We start from the raw sequence: 19,760 nt of genomic DNA on the forward strand, positions 1-19,760 counted from the left end.
CCGCCCGCAGCCCAGACAGGAGGCAGGAGAGATCACAGCTCGGGGGTCTTTACTGGTCGGAGCCCCCCGCGCTCCCCTAGCCCCAGGCAGGGGTGGGCGGCAGCAGGTGCTGGGTGCTGCGGGTGCCGGCACCGGGAAGGGGGTCCCAGGGCTTGGCCAGGGGGACCCGCCAGCCCTGTGGGTCTCCAGCCAGCGGTGGGGAACGCCGCGCTCAGAGCGTGCTGCTGCCTCTCAGTCCCACGCCCCGCACGAACTGCTCGAGGAGGCCGCCGATGGCCCCCGAGGGGCTGGGGGGCACGGCCTTCAGGCCGATGGTCCGGCTGTAGCTGGCCAGAAAGGCAGAACGCACTTCTTCCAGCCGGGACTCGCGGTCGCTCGCTGACACCAGCCTAGGGGAGAGAAGGGGGAGATCAGTGACTGCCGCCATCCCTCTCCCCAGCCCAGCTCTCACTCCTGATGCAGGGCAGGAGGCTGGCAGCAGCGCTGGGGCACTGTCCACAGCACCAGCAGGACGGTGGTGCTCAGCTGGCTCTGCCGGTCAAAGCAGCACCAGCCCCAAAAGGCTCTGGCTACAGTAGCCGGTTGCCGCCTTGCCCAAGCCAACCCAAGCCAACCCTCCCATGGAGCCCCTCGCAGCCCCAGCCTCCCGCTCCCCCCCAGGTCTCCCCCACCACGGTGCTGACGAGGCCGCGGTTCACACGAAAGCGCTGCTTTCGCCAAGCGGGTGCTGGCTGACGTCAGCCCCTGCACCAGCTCCCTCCCCTCCTCGCATGGCGTTCCCAGATGGAGCCTGTCCGCACGTGCCATGCCTGGACAGTTGCTTCCAACCTATTTGCCACCATCCCTCGTTTCCACCAGTCCCAGCCTCTGGCGCTTGTGCCGGCACAGCTAGCTTTGGGGAAGGGGAGAGGAGAGGGGGCAGCCAAGGTGACAGAAGCCCCAAGGAGCGCTCCAGCTGTGGAAAGAAGAGAGCCAAGCGGCATTTTACTTCTGCTCTATGGCACAGCTGCTCTCTGCAAGCAGGAGGGCTGTGTGCAGAGTAGGGCACAGCTTCCCCCGGGACCTGCTCTCCTCTCCAGCTGATCCACCCACACGGTTAAGGGCTGGGGGAAGAGAGCAGAGGGGAGGTGGTATTTCAGTTCAGGGAGCAGGGGAAAGCAAGACTAGGGTTCAGAGGGAGCTGTTCCAAGGGCTCCAGCCTGAAACGGTCTTTGTTGCGGTGCTTCTGCGACGTGCCGGTGGTTCCCAGAGAGAATAAGACATTCCTCAAAGGTCACTCCAAGGGCACAGCGCGAACCTTCCCCATAAAAAATTCTCTTTAATCTCTCCAGCGCCTGGGCTGGCTATAAATTGGCACAGCTCATTTGAATGGAAGTGTTAACCACCCACAGCCAACAGCTTTGGTCCGGAAACAGCAGCAAGAGGATATGGTGGGAGGCCTATAAACAGCAAGCGATGCTGAGGCAGCCAACCAGGCCGCTGTTTACAGTGTCTGATAATAAAGAGAAGACAGAGGGCAAAGGAAAAAGGCAACATATCTAAACACATTAAAAAGATGCTTTTTTGGCAACCTAATTAGGACGTGGAACTCGCAAACCTGCTAGCATTAAAAATAAGCTACGTGAAAGCGGGACTTACTTGCACCCAAATAGAGTGATCTTAAATGTCACACACAAAGGTAAGCGAGGGCGTGCAGCAGTTAGGTCTCGTGTCTTCTGGCTCTTGCACCGCTTTACAGAGCAGATTTTGTATTTAGATTTTTAGGTTACTTTCATGGAGTGAGACACTCCAAGGTGCAGGGTCAAGCAGCTAGCCACTGCCTGACACCCAGCCCTGCAGACCGGCTGCACCGTTTCACTCTGAGCAGTTCAAACAGGGAGGCAGGTCGCGTTTGCCAAATCCACGGTGCTTTGCCCTGCGACGCTTCCTACAGCCTGCCCGCTTGTCTGCAGCTTGGGGTGCAGGATGAGAGGAGGCTGTCAAAGCCCCAGCTCAAAGTAAGCCCTGACAAGCCCCACACAAGCACAAGAAGTAGGCTGTGAAAAGCATACCTTCATCGAACTGCTGCCAGCTGAGATGTAAAGTGGGAACTTAAATGGAATTTGATTTTCAAAAAATTCATACTGTGCTGGCCTGCAAAAAACTGGGATAAACCCACAATGGGCTCCTGAGCAAACAGAACTAAGAGCAGAGACAGAGTGAAGGCCCTGGGTTAAGGTCAACACAACATCCTTGGGATCTCTTCACCCCTTCTTCCACACAGCACCTGGTCTCAGCATCTGAGCATCCCACAGCTCTAGTGAAGAGCTGAACAGGGCAAAGCACTTGCAGCATCTGCTGCACAGCCAAGGGAGCAGCACTGATGCTGTTCCCCTCCCTTTGAAGCAGGCTGTCCCAAGCAGCTGGCCTCCAAACCACACGAGCCTATGGTCTCAGCACAGGCAGGTTCAGAGCTCAACTTCAATTCACACTTCTCTACTGAATTCCCTATTCTGACATTGGATCCAACTCCAAGGGCAGCAACAACTTGCTGGGGATCAGCAGTCACCAAGCGCAGCCAGGTTCAGGGCACAGTAAAGCAGTCACCAATTCAGATGCCCATTCTTCAGTCCCTTCTGCTCCCTCACCCATCTCCAAACAACTGCAGGAGCAGATCAGCCATCCTCATGAAAGGAGGAAGCAAATCCTGGCCAAGCCACGTCCAACACCTCTCATGATTTTTTCATCTGCCAATTCATGGGTCTTGCAGCTTTGTAACTTGGGGCAGCTGCTCTGCTCAGTGGCCCAGCACACAGCCACATGAGAAGGTGAGCCAGGGCAGCTAGCCTGTCTCACAGGAGATGTTGGTTTTCATGTCAATTGCCCTCTGCCTCCAAAGCACGTACTCAGATCTCGGTAAGAGACTGCAAGCGTTTGGCAGCACAACTCCAGCACAGCTAGCTAGCGGCAGCCTCTGATCTGCCATTTCAGTTTCTTGATTGAGAGCTTGCAGCCTGAAGGCACAAGCCAAGGTTCTCCTCTAACAGCAATTAAAGTGCATCTCCTGTCTTTCAAGCTTCCTCAGAGGTGGCTTTCTATCTGGGGAGGAACATTTGCCTCCCAGCCATTTTATATGACAAGATGTGGCAGGATGCAGGGTCTCTGCTGCTCTGCACTGGCCAGACACAGCACCTGCAGATGATGCTGAGTGTGGTCAGACAAAATTTGGGTTACAGAAGGAAAGCCCCTCCCCTGTTGCAGCAAGGATCTGTCCCCAGCGGGGAGATGGAGATGAGCAAGATCCAAAAGCAAAAAAATCTGGGTAACCAGTCCTGTCCTTACAAGCATGCATCCTCAAGTGCACTCAATTATGCCCAAATTCAGCATCTTCAGGGGAGGAAAGCCTCTTCTTCCTGCAGAAGGCAAAGCGTCCTCCCGTAATGAGGCAGAGAAAAGGTGGGTTTCTTTCCGAGTTCAGCACAAGCAAAGAGTGCTCAGTGACTGAATTTGTGGATGGAAAGCATCAAGGCAGGGAAGACGGGACAGTCTGTTATGGGCTCCCAGGCCTCTTTGGAAGTGTCAGGGTGATAAAGTTCCAGCACTCGCAGCCAGCTGAGAGACCCAAGGAGAGATCCTGCATTTGAGACACTTACAGGCAAGTGCAAGGGAACTCATCCGGGAAGCTGCAAGGGAGAGAGGCGTCTGCGCTCAGGATTGCCTGCTCCCGAATACTGCCACACCCTGTCACCATCTGCCAGCTGCCAAAGTCTGTGGAAACGGAAGATCCGGGCAGAGAATGGTCCGCCGATCTGGGGCAGAGAGAGAGGGAGACGGCGCAATCAGTCAGGTCATTCAGCCACATGCCTCTCACTAACGCTGGTGCCAGGGACCTGTCGGGCTGCCTGCCAGCAGCGCCTGTGCCAGCAGCTTTGACACTCAGGGACCAGGGTGCAACATGCAGCTCTGGCTGGGCCTCTGGCCAAGCCTTTCCTTTGAAAGCGAGGTGAGAGCCAAGCTGGCTGGGGCTGACAAAGCAGCAGGAGCACACCGGGAGCTGGACAGGACAGAGCCAGCAAGAAGCAGATGGCCATGCAGAACTGTGAAACCCATCAGCAAGATGCAACAGCAGGTCTTGCCCTGAATCCCTCACAGATGTGGCTGCTGTGCTGTACAGGGGGCACTCCCCTGTTGCTTGTTGTAGCTGTCAGCACATCCCAGGGCAGTGGCAAGGCCTGATGGAGAATCAAGGTTGTGACTTGGTTAGTGCTGAGAAAGACTTAGAGATCCTTGGTTCGGCAGCCGCTAGAAAGCAGATCACTCAGAGGCATTAACACCAGACCTGAACAGAGCCAGTCACTGCTCAAGATGTCCCCAGGGCATCCCCACCACCACCCAGCATCTGAAGATCTTTTCATTCCTGTGCTAGAAGAATGGACTGTGCCAGAAACCAGGTGGCAAAATATCGAGGATAGGAAAAATAGTCAAGGGAGGGTAATTCTTTGATGTATGCAACCTCCTGCCAGGAAAGGAGGAAGCATGAAATCTGGTAAGTGAATCTGAGGAGTCCCTCCAAAATCTCAGAGAAGAGGGCACAATCACTTGAGACTAACCCAGAGCTCTTGGCTTCTGGGGAGCAAGCAATTACTGTGCCCTGCTTGCACAGCAGAGCATACATAGCTGGAAGCACAGCCTGTGGCAGAGCTACTCAATTACACACCATCAAGATCTTCTAGATAATTTATCTGAGAACTGCTGGGCAGATAGCAGTGCACCAGCTCCAGCTCTGCTGGGCCAGGTACTTGCACGCTGTCTTCACAGCTAAGAATAGCAGTGGCGCACTGCAGCTGCTCCCCAAGAGACCAGGAGAACAGCTAGAAAGACAGGATCTCCCCCAGCAAGAAGGACCTCAGCAAGACTGGAAGGCAAGGGTAGGGCAAGAGGCACAGCAGGAAACCTATTTGCAATCTCGATCTAATTCCAAGCCTGCTATTTAACTAGTCTGATCGATATGGCCAAGTTTGAGATGTTTGAAATGTGGTCCTGAGCTGGCTGCCGAAGCAGAGAAGGGGAAGTCACACAGCTCCTTGCCTGTCAGCTTCCCATCACAGTGATGATGCTCCTGTAGCTTGGGGGTAACACTGCTGTCTGGAAGTTCAGGCTCTGGAAGGGCACCACAGCAGAAAATAGGAAGAGCAGAGCTTCACCTGCCTTGCACAGCTCTTGTTCTTTGGCTGCTCAACAAACTGAGGAGTGAGGTTCAGAATAATGGGAGAATCCCTTCTTGCAAAAAGGTGTTTTTCCTAGAGCACGCAATGCTGCAGCAAGGACAAGAGTATTTCATTGAAAGCAAGACTGCAGTGTATACTCTTGGGAAGACCTTTTGAAGATCAGACAGGGACAACCTTCCCTGGGATGTAAGGAATTCGTAAGGGAAAGGGAGCAGCTGTTCAGTGACATCTACTCCTCTCCCTGCCTTGGGAAGATAAAGCTGAGGAAGTCAGCGTGAAGGAGAGCATTTGGGCCTAGAGCACGGTGCCATGCTGGAAGCACAGTAGGAAGAGTGCAGAAAGCCAGGGAGAAGCATAGAGGAACACTGCTTCAGTGCAGAGGGAAGAGGAGGATGTCACCTCCTGACAGTACAGCACAGCCAGACTGGAAAAATAGCAGTATCACACACAGTGACAAGAATTTATTTCGGCTAAAGCAGTAAGGAGGTCTGCAGGCAATGGACTTGGGCTGGAAGTAGACAGGGGCATGATTATGTCAAAAAGGTAATGAGCTGCTGAACAGAGGATAGGTTTGGGGCCAGGCAGAAACAAAGGTTTTGAAGAGGGCAAGACTGGATGGCAGAGGAGAGATTGGGCCACAGCAGGATCTCCAGGTGAAGAGAACAGAGCAGAGCTCTGCAGTTCTTGCAAAGGGAGAGTACTGTCAGGAGCCTGCCTAGAAGACTGTGCCCATGCCATGCTAAGCAAAGGAGTAAGACATGATCCAGGGCCCCAGGGACAGTAAAAAGGTCCCCGTGCCTGGTATCATCAATCACACTGGTCTGTAAGTCTGTGCTGAAGATGAGCAGAAAATTTTCCTGCTTTGGGTGTGCGGCCTCAGCTTCCAGTTGCTTGTCACCTTCCATGGTTGTCAGCTAAGATCAGACTTAGATCTTATACCACCTCTTGGAGATCTCTCAAGTCACCTCTTGAATCCTTTCTTGAACAGGCTGATAAAAGCATCGTGTACTTTCCACAAGGAGCCACTCCTGGCGGCTTCCTAGCCCTCTAAGCCTTCCTGGGGTCCCTGGCCCTGCCAAGCAGCTGTGCACTTACTCAAGTTACATCTGCCCTAACAGCACAGGAGTCTAGGAGTTCAAGGCAGCCAATTCTGTGTCTCACCTCCAGGCAGCAGAATAAACACTTGTTGATTAATTGAATAAGCTGATTGACTCTGCAGCGAGTCCAGGTCATCTCTCTCCTGGCTTATATATCTGAGCCTAGCCAGCAGAGCTAAGAGATCGTGGCAGACTTTCCCCTCTATCCCCAATACCTCCTCAAGGGAGGCTCCTGAGGCAGTGTCACAACCAACAAACATCTTGAAAAACCTCAAGAGACAGCAGAGGCCAAGGCTGGGCAAGACAGGTGGGGAAGGCACGGCATGGGAAACCTTGCATTTGCACTGCAAGGACAGCAGAGCTTCTTAAAAGCTGAACTTGGCTTGAGACCAAAACCAGATCTCTAGGGGAAACGTATCCCAGCACAATCTCATCAATGCTAGAGGCGAAAGTCTTCCTGTTATTTCTGTCCCTGAAGGCTCCTTGTAAAGTCTTGCTGCAGAGGCCGAAAAAGGGCTTCAGCGAGGCCCCCAGAGCAAGACAGGCTGCTGGGACACCAGGACCAGTCCCCAAGCCTTTAAGGACAACACATTTGGAACACATTACAGCCATGCCAGAGGCTGGCTAGCTGTGAGGGCAGTGTGGAAGGTCTTGGGAAGCAGCCGGACGACTACAGCAAAGCTGACATGGTTAGGGGAGATGAGATACAGCAAGCCTTCAAGTCGCTGTCTCTGCCACAGACATCTAATAGCAGACAGAAAGAGAATGAAAGTGAGCTTCACACACCCACCTCTTCAGGTCCATGAGTGGGAAGAAACTCCCTCAAAAGTGCAAGATTAACAAAATTAGATTAGCAAAACAGAGATGAGCTGCAAGCTGTTCCTTCACACAAGGAAGGACCTCTAGCAGGCCATAAACTGGCAACTCCTAGCCTGGAACGGTTCCTTTTAATTAGGTCAGCGCTTCCCATGCAACATGCTGCACAAGATAGAGTATTTCAGAGCACACGGACACGCGCCTGCCAGAGGAGAGCCAATACCGGAGGCAGAGCAACAGTCAGGGATCCTTCCCTTTCTTAATATGTAACTGAGATGAGTGCCAAGCGCCGACAGCTAGGCTCTCATCCTGCCCTGTGCTGCCCCCGCTCACCTGCCATATTTCTACACACCTAGGACTATTTGGGAAGCAGCTCATTTGCCAGCATATGCTCTGTGCCTCAAATCGAAGCGTTAAGGAGGTACTGTGTGCACAGGCAGACTGTGGCAACCTGGAGTAAAGGGCAGCCCTTCCCACCTTTGCGTGGGAAATGTTGGCAAGGAGGGGCTGGCAGAAAGCTGTGCTGAGAGCCCTGGCTGAATCCCAGACAGCTCTCTACAGGCTGTGTTAGTGCCGTAACAGCCTGAGCAGCCAGTCCTCTGCGAGCACAACTATTTCTGATTGCAGCAGTCATGTGCCAGCCGGCAAGCCCATTTTGTGGCACAGTTGTGCAATAATTCCAGAAAACATTCCTGTAAACAATTCCTGTCCCGCTGTGGCCACTATCCCAAGCTGTCAAATTGCAGTTACAGCTTCCAAGCCAGGTGGCTGTAAGAGCAAGACACAGTGTGCTTGCAGTTTTAGCGTGATCAACACAACACCCAAAGCCAAGGGACGGCAGCTTCTCTGTCCCTCTCTGTGCTCACTGCACTCGCCCCAGACCCACAGCTGAACAGTCTGCAGCCCTTTAAGTAAGAGGTCTGTGTGGCTGTTGATCAAAGCAGATCGTCCACAATTTAACTCCTGAAGATCTCAACTCTCCAGATCACAGTACTTTGGGTTTTGTTTAATTGACTTAGCAAAAGCACATTCAACCAAAGATTATCCAACTGCTAATCCACATTAGCGCTACGTACACACACACTAAATCCCTGACACAGATACAGGGGTTTCCCGCAGTGTCGTGGGATGCTTAGACTGTTAGTGTCAAATGCAAACACAGAACATGGTTTGCAAGCCGCTACCCACTTGCACGCAGGGAGCTCGATTCAATGCACGCTGTCTGCCATACTCGGACTCTGCTTGTAGAACAAGCAGCACCTTGTCCTACTCTGTAAATAGGCTATGCAGTATCTTCATGCATGTTTGCCCTCAGCAGATGTGATCTTACCATCGCATTGGGGTAAGCTAAGAATTTGCCTTTGTTCTGCTTTGCCTAACAAGAACCATCCTGGGATTTACGGATATCCAGGACCTCTGGATCAGAGCAGGACTCAGAAGACCAGCTGGTGAGGCACTGTCAGCACCGGACTGCTGACATGGCCTGGTCAGGAGAGGGGCTTGGCTCCCACCAGCTGACTCCGCATTTGTGACTCCTTCCTTTGGGACATCACAGTTCTCCTCCCAGGCTCTGCTCATCTCTCTTTGCTGGCTTGCCTTCACGTTCCCTTGCCTGCCAGCACCCAGACTGGGATGTTTACGTGAACTACCTTAAGGTTGCCTGCTGGCATTTTACAAGCAACCATTTTTCCTCAACTGCTGCTGCAGTGGTTAAGTGTTTTGTTGCTATGGCCACACCACCAGAGGATTAGGAAGTCAAGTACAATAGTTTCTTCATCTTAGGAGCCTTGGCTGTTAACCCTGCCAGCAGCACTGTAGAGATAAAGTTATTTTTGGCATCCTGATCAGTCTCTGTGCTCCAGTCTTTCCATCCTAGTCCCACCACTTTTCTGGGGTGAAGGGAAAGAATTTACCTTTTCCTTCCATCACAGATACACTCCTCTTTCTCCACCCGATGGGATCCATCCTTTTCAGGATGGAAAACGGTGGCTGAAGGTACTGTGATATCCATTACCTGCATGGAGCTCACCAGACAAATGCAGATTAACATAGTCCAAGCAGGGAGACCAAAGCCAAGTGGTGACATAACCCCTCTCTTGGGAGAAAACATACCATGTTCAGGCCCCCAAAAGTGCAAGTCATGTCAGCGTCTGACAAGGCAACACGCTGCTCAAGCCCTCAGCTAGCAGAGCTGTTAGCAGCACTACCCCGGGGAAGGCAGGCAGGGCACAGACTGATTGATCTGGCCATGGACTAGGAGGCGAAGGAGCATGAATGTGCCAGACAACTTGGTTTGGAAGAGAAGCTTAGTTCAGCCATTGTCTTGACAATTCCACCCACCCCTGCAGGGTCTCTAGGCTTATTTCCTCCAGCCTGCACACTGAGAGGAGAGGGCAAACCCAGCTGATACCAGGGATGGAGAGCATGCAGGTGTACAGTCTCCACCCAGCATAACTGTAGCAGGCTAACCATCTTTGCATGCAGCCAATTTCACCACTTTGGCTTCACAACTGATTCCCTTCTCCTGTCCGCTTGGTTCCAGGCTGTGTGTGGTGTTTGCTCCCCTTTTATCCCTTATTATCCCATCATGTATTTTTTTCTAGCTGAGCCCTTCACACTGCCTTGTCCACAAAAGTCAGCAGGGATTGGGAGTGAACTGGTGCAACCTTGCTGCATTGAAGGGTTATGATGGCTTTGTTCCACAGTAGGAGCTATCATAAAGGTCAGAAAAATGTTTACAGTGGATTTCACATCACAGAATGTTTACCTCTTACTGCAACTCCTTCTCAGGAATATTTATGGGGCATAGGGAAAAGCCAACCCTAGGGACAAGCCACCCCTAGGGACTCTGGCCTGGAAGTAACAAGTTCCCCCACCCTGCTTGCCTGCTGCCTCAAGCCCTGGAGATGCTGCTTCTGAACACCTGACACCAACGGGCACTAACCATCCAAAAGCTTACAGACACCTAATCCAGACACAGCCAGACAAAAACTGCTGGCTTTAGCAGCTCCAAGCCCCTGGCACATAAACCCCAGGGACTGGGTGCTCAGCCCCTTCAATGCTTACTCCGTTTCTCCTCTTCACTCTCGCAGAGCAGAGTCTGGCTGAAGCATTATAAACCGCTTCTTCCACAGCACTGCTGCAAGCTCACCACCAGCCCAGCGCTAAGCAGCCTGTCAGGTCTTGGGAATGGCATGAGACCACACACAGGAACTGCGGCACTACCGTCATGAACAAAAGCAGCCCCCAAGGCAAGCTGTTCTCTTCCCAGTATTTTCTTCTTGGGAGATTTGTTTCATTTTACAGAGAACGTGGAGGTAGGTCCCAGCAACAACTCAAAACCATTCCATTGATCTCTTTTCCCTGGGGAGAACAGTAGCATTATTTATGAAAACTGCCAGATGGTGATTTTTCTCTGGAATCAAGGCACTTGGTAAGAAAGTCTGATATATTTTCAGTGCTTTACTTGTTTGTAATTTTATTTTCCACGTGATGAGAGAGTACTAAAATTTGGCTGGTGGCTGTTTCTGAAGGGAATCACTAGAAAAAGACTCACTGGAAAACCTGCAGAGACTACACAAGCATTTGATGCTGTTAACAGCAACCTCTTATCGAGAGCCTCTTTATCCGCTGTCGGCCTAAACACACGGTGTCTGCTCCACAGGCTCTGTTCTTTCTTCCCTAGCCTAGCTCACCACTCGACTTTGCCCTACCACAGCATCAGACTCCAGAAGGGTGCCAGAATATCCTTTGTTACGGCATGAGATTAGGATCAGGTCCAGGATCCCCATTCCCCAGTGGGAACACACAGCTTTCCAGGTGAAATCCTTTGTGCCGGCACAGTGCTCGCAGCTTGCTCCCGGCAGATTCTACCTCTGCTTGCCACCAGCACCCAGATTTTTTTTCCAACCTGCAGTGTCAGGAAGGTCAGCAAGGCGGAAAGGGGGAGAGGAAAGATGCAGGGTGAGTTCTGCTCGGTTTGAAAGGCTTCCTCCCTCGCACAACACAGCCATTTCAAACCCCTGTGGACGCCTTTAACAGAGGAAGTGCTGTGAGCTCCAAGCATGCAGGATGCAGAGATGCCAGAGCTCAGGAGTTGAAGCATGCACTGAGGGCAGGCAGAACAGACGCCTAGCTGTTATCAGCACAGTTCCTCACTCCTCTAAATGGGCTGAGGCAGGAGTTTCTGTGTTTAATGGCCAGCATTTCACACAAGCTCAGGCTAAGAGAGGAACAGGCTTCCTGAAGCTTGTTTGTAGATACGCGTATGCTTCAGGGTTCTTAGAGCCACACAAGTGCAGCCCTGCACTCCCTTAACGAGATACTAATTTTGCTGGGAAATGCTGTACTCCATCCCATCTCACCTGGATCTGGGCACTTCCAGTGGGCTGCTTCCAATCCTCAGGAAGTTATCAGAATGGGTTGATGAAGAGGAGCTGGAGGACTTGACTTCGACCATCCCGGCAGAAGGCAGCCTGTCTTCAGACTGCTGTGCCCTGCTCCAGAGCACGGCTTGCGGTGACGATGCACAGCTCTTCCTCCTGTGGGATGGAGGACTCGGGTGAGAAAGCTGGCTTTCCCACATACTCCAACTAGGAAGCCTTTCCACAACAGGCTGGATTTTACCCCAGCAGCTACAAGCTCCTGTTCCCACTGAACCTGCCCTCCTCCCTCCCAAGGAACCATGAGTCACGGTAACCGCTCAGTGACAGGGGTACACTGAGCTCAACCCATCTTAGCCCATTCTTCTATAGATTACATCCACGTTACCTGGAAATCAGAGACAGGAGAATGCATCGGCCCACGCGAATACAGCGATTGCTTTGTTTAGTCTAGCTGTAAAAATGCCTCAAGCAAGGGGCCTCCCAGCAGGGAAAGATCATTTCAATCTGCTCTAACTACAGAGCGCTATCAGCCGAGGAGCTCAACCCAGGTGGGCGTTCGTGCACATTGATGAGGGTAACAGGGAGACAGCACCAGCGTTATTTTCCCCACACCTCCGGTGTTATTTTCGCTTTTAGTGATTCTCTTCAGGCATCACTGACCACACTTCTGACCACGTGCTCAGAGCTGACAGTCACTCCAGATGTAGGTGCACTTCAGTCCTCTCCCTGTCTGTGCTGACAGCCCAGAACTGCTCTAGCTGCTTTTCTAGCCAGCATATTCAGACTTGGGCATGATTCACTGTCCATTGCTGCATCAGGCCTTAACTTGCAGTACGAGCCAGCTACATGCCAAACAGGCACACGTATCTGGGACTAATTCATATCACTGCTGCTCCATGTTTAGAAGATTTTCTTTCTTACATCAGTGATTTTGATGTAATTTTTTTTTCTCCTGGAAGAGTCCCAAGAATTTCTCCCCTTCCAAAACCACAGTGAATTGGGCAAAGATGTCCCTATATACACAAGTAAAAAGGAGAAGTCTAAAGCAAACACACTCAAGGAGAAAAGATGCTGTTCTTCCTGAAATCTGGAAGGGCATCTCTTTGAGCTTTGAGATCTTGAGCACTGTCAGCTACTGCAGCTAAAGACAGGCTCATTGTACAGTGGAAAGCATGATATCCTCTCCATTTCTTGAAGTGTGTCCACCCTCAAACATCACACCACAGCCTCTCCCAAGCATTATTCATCTCATGCTATTATAGCTGCCAACATCTCCAAGCACAGCCTGCAGAAAAAGGCTTGTACAACTAAAAACCAAATGCCTCTCCTTGCAAGGAGACCTTGAGGCTACCTGTTTTCAGGACAACACAATGAAGCACATCCCCTCCTCTCCCCTGTCACACTATGCACAGCCCAGCTCACCCAGCTTGTATCAAGCCCTACCTGTTCTCCACAACAGTCTCAACAACCTCCAGCAAGACATCCATGACCAGTCCTCTTGCTAAGCACTCATGGCAAGGCTCACAGCCTTCCCTTCCCCAAGCTCACACCCACAGCACGGGCCCAAAGCATCCCTGTGGTAGCAGCAGCTAGCCCCAATACAGCCCCACGTCTCCAACATGAATGAAAGCAAACCAGAGTTAGAAAACACATCACAAAACCAAGCTGTGATATACACAAGTGCAGCAGATCTTTTCCAGCATGCTCCGGTCACTTCACATCTTGTGAAAATCGTGTGTAGGTTTCGTGCTGCAGAGCAACAGAAATGCTTCCAGTTTACTACCCTGCAGCCAGGCAAGTGGAAAGTTATTCTCTACTTGCTGCAGTCACTCTGCTGTGGATAGGAAGGCTCTGTGTGTTAAAGAGGACTCTGTGCTGCTCACTTGGCAAATGCAGTTTAGGACTCCCCGTCTCCCATTTTGTGATTCTGCAGGAAGATTCTCTCTTCCCCTCTTCTCAGCGTTTTATAAATTGAATCGCAATGTGCTTCGGAAAGGCTGCTGCCACTAGCATGGCTGCAGGCTCAGTCCCAAAGGACTTTCAACTGCCTCCAGCACAACCCAGTTTTAATTTAAAATAATTGCAATATAAAATAGCATCCTTCACATGTGCTGAGGGAGAGGAGAGAAAAATTAAACTGAGAGGGGCAACCCTACAGCAAGGTTCTGAAATCCCCGAACAGCACCAGAAACTCCACAAGCAAGCACAACGCCCGTCCCAGAGCAGCAGAGTCACCAGATACCTGCCCCAGTCCCTGCTTCCAGACAGCTACCTGCATCCCCAGGTGACTCCTATGTCACCCTCTATCAACTGGAAGCACCAAGACTTTCATATTCCCCCCCCAGAAGCATCTCTAAGCAGTGCTGCAGGCAGCAACCTGCTTTCAGCTCACACGCCTGGTGCTGTTAGAAGGGCTAAACTTTAGAGGGGATTCTTGGCCACCCAGCCCACTTACCATGAACTGCAGATATTCCCCTGTATAATCTCTTCCAGAAACTGATTAGATTTCATTTTAGGGCAGCTAAACTGTCTCTGTCTTTCCCCGGGGGAGTCTGCTGCCAAATGTTATTTTCCGGGTAGTTCGGAACCATCTTTTAAAAGTAATGAAATCCTTTCTGGATGAAGTTTAACAGTGAAAGTGGTGAAAATGAAATAAAGCTGCTTTACCCTCATCAGGGGACAAGCTTCAGGAGCATCCCTGCAGAAGCCTGACAGTCTTGAATATGGGGTGGTCTCCAACTTCTGGTGCAGCTCTTGTAGCACAAGTTGCAGCAAAGCCTCTGACAGCCAAATTCCTCCCTCCCCTCTAACAAACCCATGTCACAGAGAGCAGACCTGGAGGGTGAGGGACTTCAGAAGTATATTTTCTACCGTGCTCAGAACCTGCACCTTTTGCTCTGCAGCCCCACTGAGTGGTTATCTCCTCACCATGCTGCTTGAGCCTGTGCTCCTGCTGGCATCAGCTCCACTGCTTCATAGGTGAAGCTCCCAGCTGCTCCAGGGGAGCTTTCCATCCCCAGGGAGAAGTCACTGCTCAGACTTGTGGTGCTGCCTCGATCTCTCTGTTCTAGAGAAAAGAAAACACAGCTACCTGGAGACCAGCTTGGTCTTGCTCACCTTCTCTCCCTTTAAGCAATACACTTCCCCCGTGCCCTGGGGCTGGTTCTTGTGAGGCCCCAAGGGAAGCACAGCCATTTGTAGTCACCTTGAGGCTGGAAACCCAAGCCCCCCGGGGCGATCGACCATTACCAGCACCCAGGGACACCGATGCCTGGCAGCAGCACTCACTGAGCATGCAGATCTCTTCCAGGGTGAAGCCAGGTGGCAAACTCTTCCTTCTGGGGAAGGAAAGACAAAGTTACCTCAACCACGCTTCAGCGCTGCGCGGAGGGTGGCCATAGCCAGATCTCTGTAGTACCCAGCAGTATCAGAGCAGTGAGGAGTTAGCTGTGCAGGGGCAGAGGGAGGGGATGGGGCCAGTGCGCAGTATCTGACTCTCCTAACAGTCCCAGCCCATATCCCCTGTGCTTTGAGAGGGTGGCAACAGGCTGCAGGCAGATGTGCTTATTCAGTCTCCAGGGTGGGCTTTATTTCTTTCTGCCCCTCCTGAAAGAGGAAGGGGTTAACGTTTAGCGGTCTGTTGAAAAACAGCCACCCCGCTCCCCCCAGCAGTGCCTGAAGGAGCTTGCTGCACAGCCTGCTTCAGCCAGAGCACATATCTCTGGGTTCATCCGTGCTAAAGCAGCCACGGACAGTCATTAAGCAGAGAGCACATTTCAGCATGGACAGTTTTTTCAGAGCACGACGTGGCACCTCACAAGCCTCGTCCCCATTTTGCAGCCTTCAGAGTGCAGAATAAATTAAAGAAAACTGGGCCAGGACACCAGGGTTTCCATCTCCCCAAAGAAACAGCACTAACAAGCTCCCTGGCTCTGCAGCCCATGCAGCAGCAGGCACAGGCTCCTTACCTCTGCGACTTCACAGCAGAGAACTCCTCAGAGGTGATGTGCTTCAGAAAATTGAAGCAGAAAAAGAAAATCTGAGCAAAGGGAGAGAGAAGAGTGGTTCAGGAATGAACCCGAGGCTCCATGCAGCCTCTTATCTTCACGGGGAGGTGCTGACGAGGAGATAGCAAGAAATCTGCAGCTACCAGCCACAGGCTGCCGCCATCCCATCCTGGGCCTTCTCTTACACAAACCGACCCTCTGTTCTCCCTGCCACGGGGAGGCCCAGAAAGGAAGGTGTATGACAAATCCCCCATCAATGCCTCGCACACATGCCGCAAGCACACGGCAGGTACTTATGCCATCAGTGCAGAATGGAAAAGAGATGGCCCCCAGCCTCTGCTTACACACCCAGGTAAGCAGCAAGCCCAGCAGGACTAGCGGGGTTAGAGCTGCATGCTCCACCTCCGCACCACAGCTGTATCACACCTGGAAGCATGCGGTTCCTGGAGCATCTGTGGTCCCAAGCTCGTGCCCTGCCACGCACGTCTGCTTTGTGGTATTCGCTCCACGGTGCCTCTGCCACCCCGTCTACCCGTGCAGAGCTGAGCCCTTCTCCTCCTGCCACAGGGAGCAGGGAGTGCTAGAGGCAGCCATGCACCCCTCTCCTGTTGCAGCTGCCAACTCTGCCCTGGGCCAAGCAGGCGGCAGAGCAGAGCAGAGCTCCTGGGCTAGGGCCAGCAGAGCTCTGGGAAAGGAATGAATGGGAATAACAATACCAACACAGGGGTCCTGGACCCCTGGAAGATGGAAAATAGGCCAGGGTCCTGGCTCTGCTGCTCAGAGGCAAGGGATCCCCTAGTGAAGTGAGAGTCTGAGGAGCAGGAGATTAACAAAAAGGCTTAGACATACTCCCCACCTCTCTATTTGTATCAAAAAATGGTATTACAGTGAACTGCATCTACAGTCAGAGCAATCATTTTTTTGCTGTTAAACAGTAAAAGTTTCGAAGAGAATTAGTTGCGCTAATTTTAACTGCCTCCCAGACCCACCTGTGTACCCACAGATACACCCCGCCAAATACACACACTGGAGCCAGCACAAGCTGCTCCATGAGCCTACGATGACATGCAAACCACATGCAGCTGCAGCATCCAGGCAGGAGGGCTGGCACTCAGGACAAGCACGCCAGACTACACAACTTTATTTACAAAGCTCCCAGGAGTCACATGCCTTAAGCATCCCTTCTCATTGCTGAGCTGAACAGCAAGTCCTAGCACCCTTTCACCAGGGGCCTGAACACTAATGGCACCGCAGGGGAACCGCCAGGACTAACACCCACCAACCAAACTGCAGACTGAGAGAAAAGCATTCCTATATACCTTATGCATCAGGAAGTGATGGGATAGGCTCCTGCCTCATCTTTCCAGCACCTGAACAATCTTTTTAGAGCCCAGCCAGACCACTGATATTACCAGAAGCAGGCAGTGAATGCTGCTACCATAAACAAGTACCTTGAGAACAAAAAGCAGTGCTCATCCACTGCCCCCACCAGACACTCACCTCTTCTCCTTTACTGAGTCGATCGACTAACATGTGCCTGGAAAAGAGAGCAAGGGAAAGCTCAGTCAGACGCAGGAAGCCAGAATCAGCAGAAAAGCACAAGCTGTCAAGAACCGCCAGATGCCTGAGCCTCCAGATAAAAAAAAAACCAACAGCCAAAAGCATCAGCCTCTCTTGTCACAGCTCATTGGGAATTGCCCCAACACCCACCTTTGGTTGTGAGCAAACACCAAAGATGAGGCCTGAAGGCTTCTAGCCTGCTATGCAGGGATATCTGTGTGAGTAAAACTTAATGTACCTACCCAAAGAGAAACCAGTCATAGGCCACTGTCAGGTAAAGAATCTCGGATGGCTCCAGCGACGCGTGGATCAGCCCATCCTGCAAAGCAAATGAGAACAACCTTCAGGCAGCAGCCCTGGGCACATGGGAATTCACAATCTACTGAACACTGTCATGCTGATCCAAGATGCCCAGCTTGCTCTACCTGCCTGTGATATTGTGTCTGATGGCAGGACAGCATGTTGGGCTCCACATCAAAGCCAAACCACACCTCTCTGAAGCCAAGACAGTCAAAAGGAACATTAACTGTTCTACCACCACCTCCTGGTGACACAGTCACCCTCCAAGCAATCACCCCCAGGAGCAGAGCAGGTCAGCTAGGTACTCACAGCCCATAAGGAGAGGCGCAATAAGGAGATGAAAAGCGGAGTTCGATCCCAGCCGGATATACAGTGCACCAGGAGCCCGCTGTCATCTTTTCCAGAGGTAGGAAGAAGAAAAAAAACGGATTGTGCAACAAGAGCAACAACTTTTCTTTGTGGCAAATCTGTAGAGACAAGCTACCCTCCATCCCCACAGCCCAGGCTCAAGCATAGAGCTCAGCCACCAAGCCAGAACATTTTGTCTTTCATATGGCAGCCAACAAATTGCTCAGAGTGTCCTGGGTTGTCAGCAGCCCCAGCTGATGCGCTGTACTGGTTCTGACAGCTGCTCAGGACACGAAGTCACTAGGTATGAACATCACTTTGCTGCGCAGAACATACACCTACGCAGCTGCAACTCACCATCACAATGTATCCCCACATCAGAGAGAAACCTGCTCCAACTCACCACTTCTTCAGTCTCACCAGCCTTCCTACCGATATACATTGAGCGGAGCCACACACAGGGCACAAATCCTGGGCTCTCCACAAAATTTGCAGTGTGTCCCAACACAGCTGCTGCAGGAGTCTATTGTTGGCCATGCTGGCGGAGCCAGCCACAGCTCCATCTGTCCAATGGTGCTAGGTACAAAGTCACAGCACCCAAAGGGAGTGGGATGCCAACACAGGGCAATATCTACCCTTCAAAGAGCTGGGGTGGCTGTGGTGACAGAGGATGGAAAGGGCTCTTAAGTAGGCACCTAACGAGACCCTGGGTTGGCGGGACAAAACACAGGTGTCCAGCAAAATAAGAGCTGGAGTCAACAAGCAGAGGAAAAAATGTTTCTTTTCTTCAGCTCTGAAGTAGTAAAACATTAGGTAAAGTTTTCAGATATCCCTCCATCCTTGGGAGGAGAGAGTTTTCAAGGAACCAGCAAGACCCTTTCTAAGGGAGCTGGAGCCTTGAGATGCTAGGATCATCACCCTGTTTTGAAGGGAGAGAAGTGAAGCTCTCTATAAAGTATCTCTTCTGTATTGGGAACTGATCCACAGTGGCACTAATATCATCAGCTGTTCTTCCAGAGACAGCGACTGCTCCGGTTAGACTGCTGGGAGCAAGGAGTTTACCTTACCATCACTATTGATGATGGAGATCAGCAGCTTTAGGTAGTTCTGTGTCTGTTGTACGAGGTCCCAGCTCTGCAGAAAGGGAAATGTTGATGGTAAGGGTCTGCCCACAACAAAAGGGTGTTTGGCAGTTCAGAACCTGCCACGCTCTTCTCTATCCAGAACCCCACCAAAGCAGAAATAATCCCACAGCCATTCCTCGGAGAGACAGACCTTCCCCTTGGTGTTCTAATCAATCCCCCCATTCTCTGCAAAAGGCACGCTGGGACAGGAGACCAGGTGGGGAAAAAAAAAAAAAGAAAAAAAGGAAAAAAAAAAAAAGAAAAAAGGACATCTTTGCTGTTTGCTTGGCTGGCGCAGAACCTGCTTGCCAGCACCCCCAAAGCTCCAAGCAGCCCATGCTCAGAGACTAACATGAGCCAGCAAACACCTGCGGAGTGCTGACCCTGCTCTGCAGCCCCCTGCACACGTGCACCTCACCAACGGGCTCAGCAGCCATGTTACAGTTGCGTATGTGACGCAAGTAGCACGATGGGGTGAGTAGGCCAAAGTCAGCAGCTCGTTCCCACAACCCAAGCATTTTGCTCAAAACTCTACGGCCCTTGCAAACGGCCCCAGCAGGCTGCCTGCAGAGGGCTGACCCACTCCCAGCTGCTCCAGACAGGCACTGGACTTGTGCAGTAACGCCCAAGTAGCAGCAGCACCACAGAAGGGCTCTGAACTCAGAGACCTCCAGCACTACAAGAGATGCAGGTGAAAAACATCAGGACAAGCTCAAGCATGCCACTCTTAACCACTGTGTCATGAGAAGACGCAGGGAATTTCAGTGGTCTGATCAGAGGCAGAACTAGCTTCAGGAAAATAGGATCGCATTAGCAAGGAAAAGGCAAGGAGAGGGAAACGTTTCATTGTGACAGTGTTAGCGGTATAAGTAACATCTGACCCCCAGCAATAGAACACTTGCTGTGTGCTCGCATG

At 51.8% G+C, this 19,760-nt stretch overlaps 1 protein-coding gene across 3 annotated transcripts in view; it reads right to left on the reverse strand.

Moving 5' to 3' along the window:
• Positions 1-32: 32 nt before the first annotated feature.
• The window catches only part of MTMR14 (myotubularin related protein 14), a 34,355-nt gene continuing 14,627 nt past the window's right edge, over positions 33-19,760 (reverse strand). For 2 of the 3 annotated variants that reach the window (XM_040590206.1, XM_040590208.1), the window contains 10 exons: positions 18,788-18,854; positions 17,682-17,767; positions 17,315-17,391; positions 17,013-17,049; positions 15,474-15,544; positions 14,794-14,843; positions 14,434-14,572; positions 11,485-11,661; positions 3,633-3,788; positions 33-389 (listed from right to left, as the gene is read on the reverse strand). In XM_040590206.1, the coding sequence (XP_040446140.1) occupies positions 212-389; positions 3,633-3,788; positions 11,485-11,661; positions 14,434-14,572; positions 14,794-14,843; positions 15,474-15,544; positions 17,013-17,049; positions 17,315-17,391; positions 17,682-17,767; positions 18,788-18,854 (1,038 nt within the window). In that variant the 3' untranslated portion in view covers positions 33-211. The remainder of the gene's footprint in view (positions 390-3,632; positions 3,789-11,484; positions 11,662-14,433; positions 14,573-14,793; positions 14,844-15,473; positions 15,545-17,012; positions 17,050-17,314; positions 17,392-17,681; positions 17,768-18,787; positions 18,855-19,760) is intronic. The other variant, XM_040590207.1, reaches the window with a different exon arrangement.

This window comes from Falco naumanni, chromosome 4, assembly GCF_017639655.2.
Source record: "Falco naumanni isolate bFalNau1 chromosome 4, bFalNau1.pat, whole genome shotgun sequence".
Taxonomy (NCBI): Eukaryota; Metazoa; Chordata; class Aves; order Falconiformes; family Falconidae; genus Falco; species Falco naumanni.